Raw genomic sequence first — 19,361 nt, forward strand, 5'->3', positions numbered from 1 at the left:
GCAAATCGGAAACCCTGTATATTCTACAGTATTAGAGCGAAACTTAGCTACTAAATTGTTGATGGGATGTGAATGAGTATTCCGCAGTCGGTAACGCCCGACTGCAACGTTCTTACTTGTTTAATTTATGGCATATTGGAAAATGCATTTTTAGATTTGCCATGCATCTAGTGGTCGGATCGGGAAAAGTTGAACACTTTATAAATCGGAGATATATACGAGTATGTGTTGCAAATTTAAACTCTCTAGCTTCAATAGCGCCGAAAACGGACGGACGCACAGACGGACGAAAGGCAAGACGGACATTGCACAGAACCAATATACTAATTCACTTTCGTGAATGAGTATAATAATTCTTTTTCGTGAATAAGTATAATAAGTAAGAAAGCTCCAGTGGAGACTGCTCGACTACGGGATCCCCTGAACCCTTCGAGCAACTGATATTTCATAATTATTCGCACATGCACACACGTCCACACACAAACATACGCAAGCATGCAAAACCACGCATTGGCTGCAGTGGTGGGAACTCAATTGTTTAATAACTTTTTTGTGGAGGGACTATCTTCATGAAACTTTTAGATTATGAATATAACATATATATGCATGTTTTTGCCAAAGCACACGTCTCTAGTATTTTAAATACGCCTTTTACAAATGTGTGGGTGAGGGGATGAATATAGGGTAAATTTTGAAAAAAATTGAAATTCTATAAAGTATATAGAAATTTACCTTTTCAATTCGGCGACTCTAGCTTTAAAGGTGTAGCAGATATAAATTTTATTACTGGTTTTCGATAATGATTTTAATCGATAACAAAATAACGGAGTATGTTATCGATTTGTAAACTCGATATGCGCGTTGTACACACGGACCTAAGAAAACAAATTTCAAGTCTCTAGCTATTATATCTTCTGAGATCGACGCGTTCAAACATCCGGACAGACAGGCAGGCGGTAGAACGGACAAAGCTAAATCGACTCAGCTCGTCGCCCTAATCAAGAATATATATGTAACAATATTTTGTATATAATTGTGTTTTATTAATTAGATTGAATATTTGTAATTGAAATTATTAGAGTATTGAGCTCTTAAACAACTTTAGAACACTGTGATTGCTTAACTTCCAATCACCAGCGTGTAAGTCTTTCTTCTTCTTAAAATGTCTTCTATCCGTCTTGTTCCATCAACGCCTTCTCAACAACTGCCTTCGTTTTTAAAACGGAGTTGCTACCCTGTTGCTATTGTGTAACTAGGATGCCACACCGTTCGAGAACGCTTCTCATGCCACTTCACATTCGATCATCCTGATCATCGTCTGCCTCAGATGATTCCTCGGAATCTGTTCCTTCGTTGTAGTCGAAATAACGCCAAAGCTTCATGTTGTCCTCACTGGTGCACGTCATATTCGGGCTTTTGTTTGCCAGCTTCCTGATTTTTACGAATTGTGTGAGTTTAATGGCGTTGCGCCCTCGCTTCATGGGCTGTGTCTTCCCGTCCCACACGACATTCATGGACAGTTGATCAACATTTGCTGCTGCAGCTCTTATCGATTGATTTATTGGCATCTCACTAGCCGGCATTAGCGCTGATCTCTTGATATAATCGACCCAGACTTTCACTTTACCCACACACGCGCTGCGTCGTATTCGCTTGCCTTCGCCATTGAGTATCGTCGCTACCTCATCTTGCTGGTTGGTATCGATGGTCACCACTGGCGAATGTGGCATCAGCGGATACTTTTGCTATAGTGAAGCTTCCTCCAGGTTTATCTTCGTCTTGGGCTTTTTCTTGTTAGAACGTCTACGTCTGAGTTTATGCGCACGCGGCGTAGCAGCATTGAAAATGACTAAGATTTTCTGAAGAAAGTCATAACCAATTTGCATATCGACTTGCAACTTGGAATTAGGAATAACTAAAAACGTATGTTCTGTACTTAATCCATCCACCTCGACCTTGGCAGTAACATCACCTAGTACCACCGTAGCAACATTGCCTAGTCCTAATAGCTTAGCGCAACGTTTTTGAAGCGGACGATCTTGAAAAAGTTCATCGCATTTTCTCGCGTCATTATCGATACATCTGCGCCAGTATCCGCCAAGCTTCTGACTTTCCTGTCTTCCATTTGCATCTCTTTCATTCGGTTATCGTTGTACGTTTTAACGACTACGTTTATAGTTTACATCTTTCCCGAACATTCTTTCGATACATGCCCGAATCCACCACATTTGAATCATTTAATACCTGCCTGGCAATCGGGTTTTTTATGATCCGTTGATCCAAAATTGAAACAATGGATTTTTTTTAGCTCTGTCTTATATTTTGGCATGAGCACTGGTCGGCATATCATAACGGCGTGTATTACGGCTCCTTTGAGCCACAGCATCTATTAAGTCATAACACTTCTTTAATTGCTTGAACGACCTTGAACTATATAATGGATATTTCAAATCATCTCGCACTTCTAGTCCATCAACTATGTAGATTCATCTTCGATTTTTCCTAGTGCAGCGATTTTACGCATTTCTAACACGTAATCATGAAAATTTCCAGTTTGCCTCTTGTTACGATTACACTGCTCAGTTGTTGATCAAACTCCTCTATCAATTCCATACATAAATCATCATAATTAGCAACTGTAATAGTTTCAAAAAATAATTTTGCCGTGCCTGTCATCTTATTGCGTGCATTAGCATATTTTTGTCGTTCAGTCAGCTGATAAGCATCTGGTATCGATATTTCATCACAGGTACTACATTTCTAGCAAAAATCATTCTGATAGGCAAACCCACGATCATTGAAATAAAATCATCTACTTAAATATAAGCGCGCCTCTTCCGGTCAAACCCAAAATCGTTCACACAATTCTAAGTTGTCGTAGGCACACGTCAATGCTCATGTCGCATGCATACACTTATAAACATACACACACGCACATACATATAAAGGCACTGAACTGCTTCTACAATGATAACCCCATCATTTGTGAGCATCGCGGCCCCTGCGTACACACAATCAAACATATTTATGTAAGTGTGAGCACTTCACAAGATCGACCAAATGCAAATGCTAGGATTTCAAATTGCTATAGCCAGCAAGGGCTTTGCACACAGGCATACAAATGCTCATAGTACATGTAGCATACTGTAAGTGTGTGTGTGCATGCTCGTCGCAATAACATTTTCATTATGCGCACCAACGCTTTCATACTCTTCCCACAAATAATAACGCAAACGCATGGCAAACGCTTTGAAAAGTTCGGTATACTCTTCACACAGAAGGGAAGGCATGGGTTCTTGCTGCGACGAAATTTCAATTTTCGTGAGCTGCTGCTTGTGGTCACATGCATACATACATATACACATTCGAGAGAGCAGAGAGCATCGAGAGAGAGAGAGAGCAAGGGAGCATAGAGGGATCTTTTGTTCAAAAGTTGACCATCTCGGTCGAGCGCATGAAGCGAAATGATTGTGCGTTCGTATTTTTTCGTAGCTCGAACCTAAAAGTAAGGAGCCGAGCGAGTCCAAAGCTGTCTGGGGTTCTAAAGCCTCAAAAATAGCGTGCAAAAAGCTTTCCACTAGTTGTCTAGTCTATGTGTTCTCTGGTTAGTGATTATATCTTACAAGTTTACCATATTTTTTCGATAACTCATCCGATAACTTTTTTATCGAGAGTAATCGAAAAAGTGACTTTGTTTTAGCAACCTTATTTGAACACATTCAAACGGGGAGACTTCAGATTTACTGTGTATATACATATGATGAATACGAGCATTTTGTAATTTACAGATTTTGGAACCACGCCCCCTTCGCCACCAATTTTGCTTGGCTGAATATTGTAGAACAAACCGGAAGAACCGTTATAAATCTATTTATCTATTTGCGATAAGAAGTGGTTAACGTTGACGCTCTCTTACGTCTGAAAAGAAGAGTTAGAAAAGTCCACCAGATCTACACTAGACTTTCGAACCGACTGCAAAATGTCCTTGCAAAAGCCAAGCAGGAATACTAGAAAGTGCGGGCCCTGATGCATCTTTCAATTACACACTCTGGAAGCTTACAAGCTGATTTAAAAGAGTCGCCATGCCGAAAACGCCAAACAAAAACCAGTCGTGTGGTTGGTGTTATTCCAATCAACAGAAGGCTAAAATCTTTGAGGACAGCTTAGTTGAAAGATTTAAGCCATTTAATCTTACTTCTGACAGAACAAGAAGAGATATTGAGGTAAGTTTGGAGACGCCCTTCCAGATGTCACTGCCTGCAATTCCAGTCACAATTCAAGAGGTTTTGCGGCAAATAAATAAGCTGAAAACTAAAAAAGCCCATGGAGAAGACTTGCTGAATAATAGAACTTTAAAACTCCTGCCACAAAGAGCGCTGCTGTTTATTGTTTATTGGATTTAGACGAGGACACGGTACGCCGGAACTGCTTCATCGTGTGGGTGTCATCAAATTCGCCCTCGATGCAATGGAGCAAAAAATGTATGCGGCTGCTGATTTTATGGACATCCGGCAAGCTTTTGACAGGGTGTGGCACGATGGTCTTCAATATATATTGAAGAGCATCTTACCACCACAGCTATTCCAACTTGTTACGAGCTTCTTCATGGATAGATGTTTCAGAGTTGTTGTGAATGGAGAAAAATTCTCGAAGCTTGGACCAACGCTGTACAATCTATATACAGCCGATATGCCGACCATAAATGTAGTTGCAGGATAAGATGAGGACAATGTCTTGATAGCAACCTATGCGGATGACACTGCAGTTTTGACTAGAAGTCCGAGCATTAACACAGAAACGGAATCCTTGCAGCAGTACGTGAATAGCTTTGAAGAATGGGCTAAACCACGATATGCAAGAGATTCCTAAGCCCTATCTGGAAATACGCCCTAGAGATATACGACATTGCGACAAAAACAAACTTGAACAAAATTAGGGTCGCCCAAGCGGACGTTAAAGGATGTAAAGATTGCAAAGGTCGGCAAAATTGTGTGCTTGACAGGCACACAAATTTGCTAGCCAAGCCGAGGAAAAGACGCCTCAAAAAGTGCCACCCAATAGATCTCCCCAAAAGGGATATCCTATAGGAATATTAGAAAATAGAAAAAAAAAAAAAAAAAATATATATATATATATATATATATATATATATATACTCAGGGTATAAAAATCTAATATCTATTTAGATTACATATATGTATGTATGTGAATTAATATTATTATTTATTATTATTATATATATATATATATAGATATTTTATTTTTATACCCTGAACCCATTTTCAATGGGAAATCAGGGTATAATGGTTTTGTTAAATGTATGTAACCGGCAGAAGGAGGCGTGGCAGACCCTATAAAGTATATATATTCTTGATCAGGGCGAAGAGCTGAGTCGATTTAGCTCTGTCCGTATGCTTGAACGCGTCGATCTCAGAAGATATAAGAGTTAGAGACTTGAAATTTTTTTCCTAGGTCCGTGTATAGCATGCGCGTGTTTTAAATATCGATAACATGCCCCGTTATTTTGTTATCGATTAAAAGCATTATCGAAAACCAGTAATAAATTAATATCTCCTACATCTTTAAATCTAGAGTCTCCAAATTTGTTATGTAGACTTATATGCATTTTATACAATTTCGATTTTTGTCAAAATTTACCCCCCACCTCTAATTCACCCCCTCACTATCACATTTGTAAAAGGCGTATTTCAAAAACTAGGGACTTGTGCTTTGACAAATACATGCATATCTATGTTATATTCATAATCTGAAAGTTTCATGAACATAGTCCGTCCACAAGAAAAGTTATTAAACAATTAAATTCCCACAGTAAGCCACCACTGCAGCCCATGCGTGTTTAGGCGTGGATGCTTGTGTGCGTGTATATGTGTATGCGTGTGTGTGCGTGTGTGTGTTCGTGTGTGTGTTCGTGTGTGTGTTCGTGTGTGTGTGCGTGTCTTTTGTGTAAGCAAAACGACGCGAAAAATGGTTGAAATAGCTATTGCTCGAAGGGTTCAGGGGATCTCGTAGTCGAGCAGAGTCGACTAGAGCTTTCTTACTTGTTTGTTATTAGCTGTGTTTTATACCCTGAACCCAGTTTCAATGGGAAAATAATGGTTTTGTTAAATGTATGTAACAGGCAGAAGGAGGCGTGGCAGACCGTCCGTCTGTCCGTCCGTCCGTCTGTCCGTATGTTTGAACGCGTCGATCTCAGAAGATATAAGAGTTAGAGACTTTAAATTTTTTTTCCTAGGTTCGTGTATAGCACGCGCATATCGAGTTTTGTTTTAAATGTCGATAACTTGCCCTGTTATTTTGTTATCGATTAAAAACATGATCGAAAACCAGTAATAAATTTATATCTATATCTTTAAATCTAGAGTCTCCAAATTTTTTATGTAGACTTATATGCATTTTATACAATGCATTTTATGTATGCATATAAATATTCATTCAAAATTTGGAGACTGTAGCTCCAAAGATGTAAGAGATATAATTTTTTAACTGATTTTCGATAAGGTTTTTTATCGATAAACAAGTAAGAAAGCCATAGTCGAGACTGCTCGACTACGAGATTCCCTGAACCCTTGGAGCAATAGCTATTTCAATAATTTTTCACGTCTTTCAGCTTTCACAAGAAATACGCACACACACACACACACACACACGCACACACAGGCATACATACAGACACGCGCATACACACACACATACACACACACACACACACACACGCATACACACACACAAACGCATACACACACACACACATACACACACATACACAAACACATACACACACAAGCACCCACGCATAAACACGCATGGGCTGCAGTGTTGGCTTACTATGAGAACTTAATTGTTTAATAACTTTTGTTGTGGACATACGATCTTCATGAAACTTTCAGATTATGATTACAACATGGATATGCATGTATTTGCCAAAGCACAAGTCTCTAGTATTTGAAATACGCTTTTTACAAAAGTGTGAGTGAGGGGGTGGATATGGGGGTGGGGGGTAAATTTTAACAGAAACCGAAATTGTATAAATTGCATATTAGCATACATAAAAAATTTGGAGACTTTAGCAATAAAGGTGTAGGAGATATAATTTTATAACTGGTTTTCGATACGGGTTTTTATCGATAAAAAAAAGATCGGGATGAGTTATCGATTTTTAATGATAAACTTGATATGCGCGCTGTAATTACGGACATTTAAAAAAATTTTAAGTCTCTAGTTCTTATATCTTCTGAAATCGACGCGTTCATACATACGGACAGACGGACGGACGACTCAGCTCGTCGCCCTGATCAAGAATATATATACTTTATGGGGTCTGTCACGCCTCCTGCCTGTTACATACATTTCAACAAAACCATTAAACGAGTGAAGAATACAAAAAATTACAACTTACTATCATATAAAATTTATAAATATATATACATACATATATAGCTAAAAAGGAAATTGTATATTAATCGATAAATTTTGGTATATGGTCTGATACCTGAATTTCTTTATCGCTTTTAATTGATCTTGATGAAACAGATAAAACATAATTTTACTGAGTGTCAAATCGTGCTTACATTTGTAAGTTTTTAGCTTTTATAGGTTCTAAGCGCATTAATGTGACAACCTTACTAAGTATGTATATCTATCCAATACAATAAAATTACGTACCTTGGTAGAGCAGCACCGGTTACTTTGTGTTGTTTAAAAAGATCAACATATTGGGGCAGCTGAACTGATTGTGCCAACCAATCGGTTGTTTGCTCAATGGTCCAATTATGTACTTCAGAGCGCAACCAAGCATCCCATAATTCCTTTACTGAAATATGCATGTCATCATTGAAATGAAATGCTTTTTGACGTTTTTCATAGCCAGAGTCATATTTAAGTTCTTCACGTAGAAACTATTGAAAAAAAAGTAATTAAATTAAAATAAAGTAGCAAATAACTAAGAAAATTCCAGTTGCGGTGGCTGACTAGGAGATCTTTTAATCCTGGAATGACCTTGTGTTCTTTTATTTATACTTAGAACCCATTGAAAATGGCAAATCACGGTGGCGTGGCAGACCCCACAACGAGCTCAGTCAATTTAGCCCTGTCCGCCTGTCCGTCCGTCTGTTCGTATGTTTTAACGCGTCAATCTGAGAAGATATAAGAGCTAGAGACTTTATTTTTTTTCAAGGTCCGTGTTTACCACGCGCATATCGAGATTTTCTTCAATAATCGATAACTTGTCCAGGTTTTCATACCCTGAACCCATTGTAAATGGGAAATCAGGGTATAATGGTTTGGTTGAAATGTATGTAACAGGTAGAAGGAGGCGTGGCAGACCCCACAAAGTATATATATTCTTGATCAGGGCGACGAGTTGAATTGATTGGGCCCTGTCCGTCCATATCAGCGGCTTAAGCGAGGCCTGCACATCTGAGTAAGTTCACGTAGCCGTGCGCAAGAGAAGTGTTTATGAGTGAAACATAGCTAGTGTTGTGCTGTGAACGAGTGGGATAGTACGAGAGGCCTGTATATCTGAGCGAACCGCCAGAGTTTACAGAGCGAGGTCCTGGCGTTTCCCGAATCGTCCCAGCCGGAGTGCGTTGAACCAGCGCTCAGTAGGTGTGCTTCGCTAAAGCCAACCAGCGAACCAGCATAAATTTAAGTGACGTGTACATTTCAAACTTATTTAAGAGAATATACATTTACGCTATTAAACCTAAATTCACAAGTGTCTAATTAATATCGTAGGGGCTTCAACAAATAAATTTGTTGGCACGAATCCACAGCCTGCTGAAACTAGCCCAGCCTTGACTCGGGATAAACCGAAGGTTCGTTACAACTGGCGCCCAACGTGGGGCCATGCGATAAGAGATTAATTAGCGAATATTTGTGAATATGGTGTGAGCGTGGGTATATAATCTGAAATAGGATGAAGTGCTGCGTTATGGTGACGAGTTCGGGGTGAGCTTGTCAGGCAAACTGGACGCGATGCGGAGTTGTGTTGAGGGGAATGATGGAAGCATTCCTTATTCACTGAGGATCGCCGAGTTGGGGCGACTGCATGGACGCCGTGCCTCACTCAGGGATGAGGCGACAACAGCCGTGGTGGATGACGACCTGGAATCAGAGCTTGCGCATGTGGCGCGGCTCTGTGTGCCCTCCACAAGCGCAGCAGCGCGACTGCAGGACACAGGGTGAGATGAGAGCCACATCCACCCCGCAACCTGAAATAAGGCCACGAGGACTCGGCAACACAGCCCAAGAATATCCAAAGGTGGCCAAACAAGTGCGAGAGTGGAGCTTCCGATTTGATGGCACCACCAAGCCTTTGGAGTTCTTGGAGCAGGTGGAGTGGTCGGCGGACACATATGGCCTGGATCTGGACATGATCCCGAGAGCGATGCCAGAGCTGCTGAAAGGCATGGCCTTGAAGTGGTACGTGGCCAACAACCGGCAGTGGACGGCGTGGGCGACATTCGTGCGCAGCTTCCAGGAGTTTTTCCTGCCCAGAGGTTATCTGGAGAAGCTGGAGGATGACGTCAAACGCCGGAGGCAAATGGTAGATGAGAGCTTCAAGGTCTACATGGTGGAGATGCAGACTCTCATACGGCCTCTGCGCTATGGAGCAGACCGCGAGATGAAGCTCATCTATAACAACAGCCTGCCCGATCTGCGTGCCTACGCCCGCCCATATCAATTCCATAATCTAGTGGAATTGATGCAACTGGCAGATGAGTTTGAGGAGCTGGAGAGGGACCGCGAGCGGTTGCGGCAACAGCCACGGCCTGGCCGGTCACGACTGATGGCCATGGACGACGCTGGAGGCGATGTGGAGTATCGCCGCATGGAGGATGAGGCAAAGCCTTCGCCTGCGCCAAGGACAGGCACAGCCGGAGCACGAACACACATCCCAAACCCAGGCAGGGCATGCCGAGTGTGTGGCCAGGAGGGGCACCGCGCTTTTAAGTGCCGCAACAAGGCACTGGATTTCTGCTAGCAGTGCGGGCGCATTGGAGTGAGAACGTTTGCCTGTTGCCAGTCGGGAAACGAACAGCGGCACCCGCCATCAAGGGGCGAGTGGGAGCAGCGGCCAGGAGCCCCCAGGTGCTAGTGGGCCGTCTTCAGGATGAAGGCAGCCAGATGACAGCGATCGTGGCCATTGGAGCTACTCAACAAAGAGCTGCGATCGACACGGGAGCCACAAGCAGCTTTATCAGCGAAAAGCTTGCTGACAGGCTCGGAGGAGTGGGCGTGGTGCGTGCTACACGGCGGCGCATACGCTTAGCGGACGGCAGTTGCAGTCAGGTGGACTCGCAACTGGAGACGACGATCAGCCTGGGGAATCAGCAAATCCAGATCCCGTTGCTGATTCTGCCAGGAGTGATCGACGATTTGGTGCTGGGCTGGGATTTCTTGGCCAGCATGGGCACCACACTGGAATGCGGCGGCTTGACACTGAGGATCAAGCCGAGAATTCCACAGTCGAGCGGACAGTCAGAGGAGAAGCTGTCCGTGGCTGTGGCCAGAGTGGAGGCGGACCCAGAGACGCCAGCGGAGGCGAAGATGGAGCAGCCAACGCCTATGCACAAAGACCCAGAGGTGGACGCTTTTCTGAGGCATGAGCTGGAGAAGTTCCAGCATGTGAAAGGCAACACCAGGATCACGGAGCACCGGATCAGGATGCAGGACAACAGGCCCATAAAGCAGCGCTACTTCCCCAAAAATCCAAAAATTCAGGCGGAGATCAACCTGCAGGTGGATGAGCTGCTGGCCAAAGGCTGCATCGAGCCCTCGAAGAGCCCACATAGCGCGCCGATTGTCATGGTTCGCAAGAAGAATGGGAAGTGGCGGCTATGTGTGGATTTTCGACAGCTGAACAGCAGATCCATTAAAGATGCATACCCTTTGCCGCGTGTGCATCACATTTTGGATCAGCTGCGAGAGGCGCGCTACATCAGCAGCCTGGATTTGAAGGATGGATATTGGCAGATACCTATGGAGAAAGCCAGCAGACCACTGACGGCATTCACGGTGCCAGGAAAGGGGCTTTATCAGTGGAAAGTGATGCCGTGTGGACTCCATTCTGCGCCGGCAACATTTCAGCGAGCACTGGAGTTACCGGCCCAGAAATTAAGCCCCATGCCTTTGCCTACCTGGACGGCATCATCGTCATCGGCCGAACGCGACAGGAGCATATGAACAACCTACGAGAGGTGTTCCGGCGACTACGGGCAGCCAACTTGAAATACAACATCGACAAGTGCTATTTTTTCAAGAAGGAGCTAAAGTATCTGGGTCACAAAGTCACGGAGGATGGCATTTGCACGGATCCAGAGAAAGTGGCCGCTATCGCCGAGCTGAAGCCACCCACAAACGTAAAAGAGTTACTCCAATACGTGGGCGTGGCTTCATGGTACCGCCGCTTCGTACCAGACTTTGCAGCCACAGTGCATCCGCTAAATGCACTGCTTAAAAAGGGCACGAAGTGGGAGTGGACAGAGGAGCGGCAAAGAGCGTTCCAGACGGTAAAGGCAAATTGACGGAGTCACCGGTGCTGGCGTGCCCTGATTTCTCGAAGCCGTTTTGCTTGCAAACGGACGCAAGCAATTATGGGCTTGGGGCAATCTTGACGCAGACCTCGGAGGACGGAGAGCGCGTCATTTCGTATGCCAGCCGGACACTGAACAGTGCTGAAAAGAACTATTCAGCTACTGAGAAAGAGTGTCTGGCTATAATTAGGGGCATACGAAAGCTCAGGCCATACCTGGAAGGCTGCAAATTTGTAGTGGTCACTGACCATATGGCTCTGAAGTGGCTCAATTCGATCGAGAGCCCAACGGGAAGGATTGCCAGATGGGCACTAGAGCTGCAGCAGTATGACTTCGAGATTCGCTACAGGAAGGGCAAGCAGAATGTGGTAGCAGATGCGCTCTCACGGCAGCCTCTGGGCAAAGAGGCGTGCCGTTTGGTCAAGAGCAAGGAGATGCCAGTTGGGACAGGATGTCGCTGGCTTACCAAGCTTCGACAGGACATAAAGAAGGCGCCAGAATATATGGAAGAGGCTGGAAACCTATATCGGCACATCCCGCATCAAGCCGGCCACGAGGATGTAACTGCATGGAAGTTGTGCGTGCCGGCGGACCGGCGCAAACAAGTACTGGAGGAAAATCACGACGCAGCTACCGCTGGCCACCTTGGGAGCCTAAAAACAATCGCCGGGTGGCAGCGCGGAATACCAGTAATAACTGGCCAGGTATGTACCGGGATGTGAGAACATACGTATAGCGCTGCGAAGTGTGTCAGCGATATAAGCCCAGTCAGCTGCAAGCTGCTGGGCAAATGCTGACGCAGGTGCCCGAGGAGCAATGCGCAACAGTTTGTGCCGATTTTGTTGGCCCACTGCCGAGATCAAAGCATGGGAACACTATGCTTTTGGTTTTCATAGATCGCTTTTCGAAATGGACGGAGATGGTTCCGCTGCGGAGTGCGAATAGCGCGGCTCTCCAAAAGGCATTTCGAGAGCGGATCTTGGCACGGTTCGGCACGCCAAAGGTGCTCATTACGGATAATGGTACCCAATTCACCAGTCGGCCATTCAAGGTGTTTCTAGAGGAGCTTGTGGTGCGCCACCAGCTGACAGCACCATACACACCTCAAGAGAATCAAACTTTGAGGGCCAACAGGGCAGTGAAAAAGATGATTGCGCAGTTCGCTGGAGGTGACCAGAGATGCTGGGATGACACATTGCCAGAGTTGACGTTGGCGGTCAACAGCAGCGTGTCAGCATCTATAGGGTATTCGGCAGCCTTTATCACGCAAGGGCGAGAGCGAGAGCCAAATCACTGTTTGATGCGCAAACTATGGCACCGGCCAGGAGGCACAGAGCCCAGCCGAGAGAGCCAAGATGCGCGAGGTTTTCGAGATAGTGTGTCGGAACCTGGAGAGAGCTGGATAGGATCAGGCGCGGCATTACAACCTACGGAGGCGACAGTGGAAGCCGGCCGTAGGTGACAAGGTGTGGGCAAAAGAACGCCACTTGTCTAATGCCGCAGAGGGATTCGCAGCAAAACTGGCACCACGCTATGGAGGCCCATATAAAGTGGCCAGTTTTGTGTCCCCAGTCATCTGCCGGATCAGGTCGGAGGCAGAGAAGCGGACCAGGACGGCGCATATGGCGGATCTCAAGCCGTGGAGAGGAGACACGGGTGAGCAATAGAGCTGTTTTGTTTTTTTTTTTTCCAAAAAAAAAAAAAAAAAAAAAAAGGGAGTGAATACACAGCGAAGTATTGCTTCTCATTTAAAAAAAAAAAAAAAAAAACAAGTAAGAACGTTGCAGAAGACTCATTCACAGCCCAACCGCTGTCAACCAGAGTATATAGTGCAATTTTCAAGTCTAGTGCGCAACAAAAAACAGGGCATGATCCCATTAAAATTGGAAAATCATCGATAGCTATTGCTATGATCATTGCATAATTGCATTCAAATTACATGCATATGTATATAATTTATACAATTTTGACTTTTAATAATATACATGTATTTATATCCATATATTGGATACCGGCTTCAAGCTAGCAGCAGATCAGCGCGATTTTACTATACATGTGCACACACTCATCGTCTATTCTATGCGTACAGACAGAAGCGCGCCTTTCTCACATTCTTAGAACTTCGATTGATTTCTGGACTTTCTAGCCGTTACTGTAGTTTTGTCTGATGACGCTCTCTTATTAAGCTATTCTATTTTAGCAACTGAGTGCTCGAGCAAAGCAATGGCGCGGGTGCTAAGGGCGACGCAAGTAACGTTAGAGAAGGGGAGGTTCGAACCTCTACTATGTGTTTTTTTTTTTTTTCATACATATTTCGTTTTTTATAAAATAGATATTTTATTGGGAATGTGCGAGCTTGACTGAATGGCACTTAATACTTTTCATTTTCTTAGTCGAATAATTTTATAAGTTTAAATTTGTTTCTTCTTAAATAGCCCTCAAATACATATACGCAAATACATACATATGTATATATGTAAGTCTGCACGCATAGCATCAAGCATTCCAGCCTTATACACGCGCTCATTTGTATGTGTGTATGTATGCACACATAAATGCGTACTCTAGCATATTCTAAGAATATCGTTGCGATTGATTTGTCTTTGCATTGTTTTTGAATTTCCAGCCACCACTCTGGCTTTTCTTTGCTATGTGCTTTCTTTGCTATGTGGCGTCATAACAATAATGTGATTTCGTTTTAACTACTGTTGATCGAAACGACGCAGTGGTGCTGTAGGCTGAAGCGCCGACGACCATTATTTTAGCTATTTTGACAAACAAGCTGTTTGGGTTGGGTGCGAGTTCAAATCCCGCGGAAAACACTTTTTTGTAAATTTCAAATTTTTGTTATTTTAGCTTCTTTTAAATTTTTTTAAATTCATAAAAATGTTTCTTTTTGTATTATGAATATCTATTAAGCTTATTTATATGTACAAATGCATAAATAGATAGCTGACGCATATAAATATAAATACGGGCACTGTAAATGCCGATTGCCACGCCCCTAGTGGCCGTAGACTCCTTAGCCAGTTCTTAGAACGAGCAACCGGTTACCTAAATGCAAAATTTGAATTCTTACGCTCAAAAAATGTGAAAATTACAGGGTATTTTTCGATATGCCACGCCCCTAAAGAGGCTTAAAAATTATTTTTGGGGCATCGATAGAGGAGGCTACCAGTAACTTAACTATCCAAATTTGAAGCTTCTAGCTCTTGAACTGTAGGAGATAAAAACTTTTGCGGTCATATATCTACCATAGCTCGTTGGACTTGGGTGATCAGCCCGCGTATATATACCAAATTTCAGATCTCTAGCATCAATGGTGCCTAAAATATAGCAGAATTCGAAAAATCACTATATCTTCAGGTCCGATTTGCCACGCCCCTAGTAGGCGTAGATATATAACTTTTTCACCCATCTTCATAGAATTAAAACATTAGCTTACGTGCAAAATTTCAGCATTCTAGGTTGATAACTTTAGGAGATACAGTTTTGTCCGATTTGCCACGCCCCTAATGGGCGGAGATATATCCGCCATAGCTTGTGATCTTGGGTGGTCGGCGCGGACCTACATACCAAATTTCAGCTTTCTAGCTCTTCAACAAACATGATTTCTGGTATATCGGAAAATGCATTTTCCGATTTGCCACGCCCCTAGTGGGCGGATCGGAAAAATTTTAACACTTTATAAATCGGAGATATACACGAGTATGTGTTCAAAATTTCAAGTCTCTAGCTTCAATAGCGCCGAAATAGATTGCGTTCATACGGACAGACGGACAGACGGACGGACAGCAAGACGGACATTGCACAAAACCAATATACTCATTTCACTTTCGTGAATGAGTCTAAAAAAAAAAGAATAAAAAAAGTGTATAATTTCGGTTGCGAAACACATCTGTGACTGGAAAACTACAGTTGCCACCAGGAAAATTACGTGGGTGCGCAACAACAATTTGAACTGCGCGCGCACGACAGCAAGCAGTGTACAGTACTGCGCCGAAAAACTTAGCTGCCAGTGCATGCGCAATGCACTATGCACAGATACAACAACAAAGCAGTGCATGCGCAAGCAGCACTCATATACGGTACATGCGCAACAACAACGCGCGCAGCTTAAATTATGTATTTGTTCTAGCGAAAGCGAAAAGCGGAAAACAACAACAAACCGCACGCATTCCAGGCGAAAGAGTTCTGCACACACCCACACAGCGAGACCAAGCGAGCGTAGGCAAGAATCAAGGGCCTACGTCGGCTGCTCAGCGATCGCTAGCGCACGAAGCGGCACGAAGATGTCAAAGTGAGCGACATCTAAAACCGCCAACAACAAAACGTACAGAGACAACTAAAACAGCCAACAACAAAGCGACAGAAACATATAAAACAGCCCACAACAAAACACTGCGACGAGTGAGTTGGCATGGCAGGTGGCCGCCGCACGGGTGCCAAAACCACCGGGGACTGCAGAACCAACAGGTGAGTTGTGCAGGAGCGTCCGGCGTGGGCAGAGGCAACGGCGGCCCATCGTGTACGCGGGGCATGCAGTGGGACATGTGGCTGTGTGCTGTGAGAGTGTGGCTACAGACGCCTGCCACACGGATGGCCCCACCGGCTACGAGTCTCTGAGCGTCGGAAAAGCTTGGCAACCGATCCTCGCGCACTGGACAGCGACTTTGCTGGAGCTGTGCGCGAACAAGCGTACCGACACCAAAGTCTTGACACCGGTGTCCATTTGCGAACGACGTCTGTGGCCCGATCTCATAGCAGCAGTACATGGAATGACTGCAGTGCCCCACCGGAGCATCCCCAAGGGTCCAAAGAGCAGCAGAAACCAGCAGAGAGACGTCTCCAGCGGCGAGGGACAACATGCGCCAAATGCATGAAATGGCCATTGCCGTGCACGCGTGCACCAATGCCACCGGGGGCTGCAAAACCGAGAGGCGAGTTTTGCAGCAGCGTCCGGCGTGGGCATTGGCAGCGGCAGGCCATTAGGTCAAGGGGCATGAAGGAAAAGATGCCCAGCCTGAAAACAATATTTTTATTAAAATTTTATTGAGACATAAAAATATTAACCCCATTCACTTACCGGCAGAATGCAACATTGCCAGCGGTAAGGAAAAAATGCAGCTGATAACATTAACAGAGCGTTAACAGCAGCGATCAGCGCAGAATAGTGCATCGAGGGATGGAGCGACGCAAAACGGAGCAGCGCAGCGGAGACGGGCGCCAAATTCAAATACGATGGTCTCGTGTTTTCCCGAAGGAAGAGGGGAGTGTGAGGAGCAATATAGGTATGCACGTATTAATGTATATGAACGTACGTATTTGCTGTGGGTTTATATGCATATACATGTTGCTCCACACAGCGACGCAAATACTGTAGGAGCGACCCTCGCACTGGAAAGGGGGTCAAAGTCCTGTTGGAGGCGTCACCCAGATCACTCCACTTTACCGTTTTATGGGCACGAGCAACAGAAAGGCCCCGCTCCAGCCCAACAGGCCCCGTTACCACACAAAGCAGGGCCTGTGACTGGGGTATAAAAGTCCACCAGCAGCTCCATACGAGGCTTTCGAAACTATAGTGAAAAGATATAAAGTGAAAGTCAACGCGATTGGTAAATCAGGACTCCCAGGACATCGTGGGAACAGCAAGGACATCCAGAGGGAATCCTTGCGGATCATCAGCGGCACCGATCAGGACATCAGCCGGAGCTTAAGCGAGGCCTGCACATCTAAGTAAGTTCACGTAGCCGTGCGCAAGAGAAGTGTTTGTGAGTGAAACATAGCTAGTGTTGTGCTGTGAACGAGTGGGATAGTAGGAGAGGCCTGTATATCTGAGCGAACCGCTAGAGTTTACAGAGCGAGGTACTGGCGTTTCCCGAATCGTCCCGGTAAACTACCGTGTTTTAGCACAACACTCTCCCAGCCGGAGTGCGTTGAACCAGCGCTCAGTAGGTGTGCTTCGCTAAAGCCAACCAGCGAACCAGCTTAAATTTAAGTGACGTATACATTTCAAATTTATTAAGAGAATATACATTTACGCTATAAAACCTAAATTCACAAGTGACTAATTAATATCGCAGGGGCTTCAACAAATAAATTTGTTGGCACGAATCCACAGTCAGCTGAAACTAGCCCAGCTTAGACTCGGGATAAACCGAAGGCTCGTTACAATATTTTATACAATTTCGGTTTTTGAGAAAATTTACCCTCCACCCCTATATCCACTGCCTCACCAACATATTTGTAAAAGGCGTATTTCAAATACTAGAGACTTGTACTTTGTCAAGTGAACGCATTTCATTTGTTATAATCACGATCTGAAAGTTTTATGAAGATCGTATGTCCACAAAAAAAGTTGTTAAGCAATTAAATTGTCATAGTAAGTGCACACTGCAGCCCATGCGTGTTTATGCGTGGCTTCTTGTGTGCGTGTATGTGTATGTGTGTGTATGTGTTTGTGTATGTGTGTGTGTGTATGTGTGTGTGTGTGTGTGTGTGTGTGTGTGTGTGTGTGTGTGTGTGTGTGTGTGTGTGTGTGTGTGTGTGTGTGTGTGTGTGTGTGTGTGCGTGTGTGTGTCCTGTGTAAGCAGAAAGACGCGAAAAATAATTGAATAAGTTATTGCTCGAAGGGTTCTGGGGATCTCGTAGTCGAGCAGTCTCGACTAGAGTTTTCTTATTTGTTATACACTGAATCCATTGAAAATGGGGAATCAGGGTATAATGGTTTTGTTGAAATGTATATAACAGGCAGAAGGAGGCGTGAAAGACCCCACAAAGTATATATATTCTTGATCAGGGCGACGAGGTGAGTCGATTTTTCGTTTAAGAACATATGGGCTTTTCTCCAGAAAGGTCAACCACAGCCAAAAAATTCAAAGTCAATGATAGCATGTTTTGCTAACATATTTTAACTAATCAAAGCCGAACAAGTGCAAAAGTTCTGTTATGAGCAAATATATTGCACATTTTGGTGTTATTACTGATCTTTTAAAGAGACACTATGCAATGATGCATGCTACCTTGTTTTTATACTCATTGACGAAAGTGAATTCCTATATTGGTTTTGTGCAATGTCCGACTTGCTGTCCGTCCGTCTGTCCGTATGTCCGTCCGTCTGTCCGTATGAACTCAGTTTTTTTCTGCGCTATTGAAGTTAGAAAAATTTGGAACACATAGTCGTGTGTATATCCGAATTTTAAAGTGTTAAAATTTTCGCGATCCGCCCATTTGCATTTTCCGATATGCCAGAAATCATATTAGTTGAAGAGCTAGAAAATTTGGAATGTAGATCCGCGTCGGCTACCCAAGATCATAAGCTATGGCGGATAAATCTACGCCCATTGGGAACGTGGCAAATCGGATAAAAATGTATCTCCAAGAGTTTTACAGCTAGAAAGCTGAAATTTTGCACGTAAGCTAATGTTATGCTTCTATAAAGTCCAATAAAAATTATATGCCTACGCCCAGGGGGGGCGAGGTAAATCAAACCTGAAGATTTAGTGATTTTTTAAATTCTTCTATATTTTGACACTATTGATGCTAGAGACCTCAAGACTAAAGACCAGCTTTGAAATAGCTGTTGCTCGAAGGGTTCAGGGGATCTCATAGTCGAGCAGAACGGGATGTGTTATCGATTTTTGCAAATAAACTCAATATCCGTATATATACGGATATTTTAACAAAATTTGAAGTCTCTAGCTCTTATATCTTCTGAAGTCGACGCGTTCATACATACGGACGGACAGACAGACAGACAGGGCCAAATCGGCTCAGCTCGTCGCCCTGATCAAGAATATATATACT

The 19,361-nt window shown here is 44.0% G+C and overlaps 1 protein-coding gene across 5 annotated transcripts in view; it reads right to left on the bottom strand.

Moving 5' to 3' along the window:
* LOC6586675 (stromal interaction molecule homolog) overlaps positions 1 to 19,361 on the bottom strand; it is a 96,869-nt gene that overhangs the window by 4,891 nt on the left and 72,617 nt on the right. For all 5 annotated transcript variants that reach the window (XM_032733359.2, XM_032733358.2, XM_044009336.1 and 2 more), the window contains one exon: positions 7,684 to 7,916. In XM_032733359.2, the coding sequence (XP_032589250.2) occupies positions 7,684 to 7,916 (233 nt within the window). The remainder of the gene's footprint in view (positions 1 to 7,683; positions 7,917 to 19,361) is intronic.

The sequence above is a fragment of the Drosophila mojavensis genome, unplaced genomic scaffold (genome assembly GCF_018153725.1).
Source record: "Drosophila mojavensis isolate 15081-1352.22 unplaced genomic scaffold, ASM1815372v1 contig_72, whole genome shotgun sequence".
In the NCBI taxonomy this organism is placed as follows: domain Eukaryota; kingdom Metazoa; phylum Arthropoda; class Insecta; order Diptera; family Drosophilidae; genus Drosophila; species Drosophila mojavensis.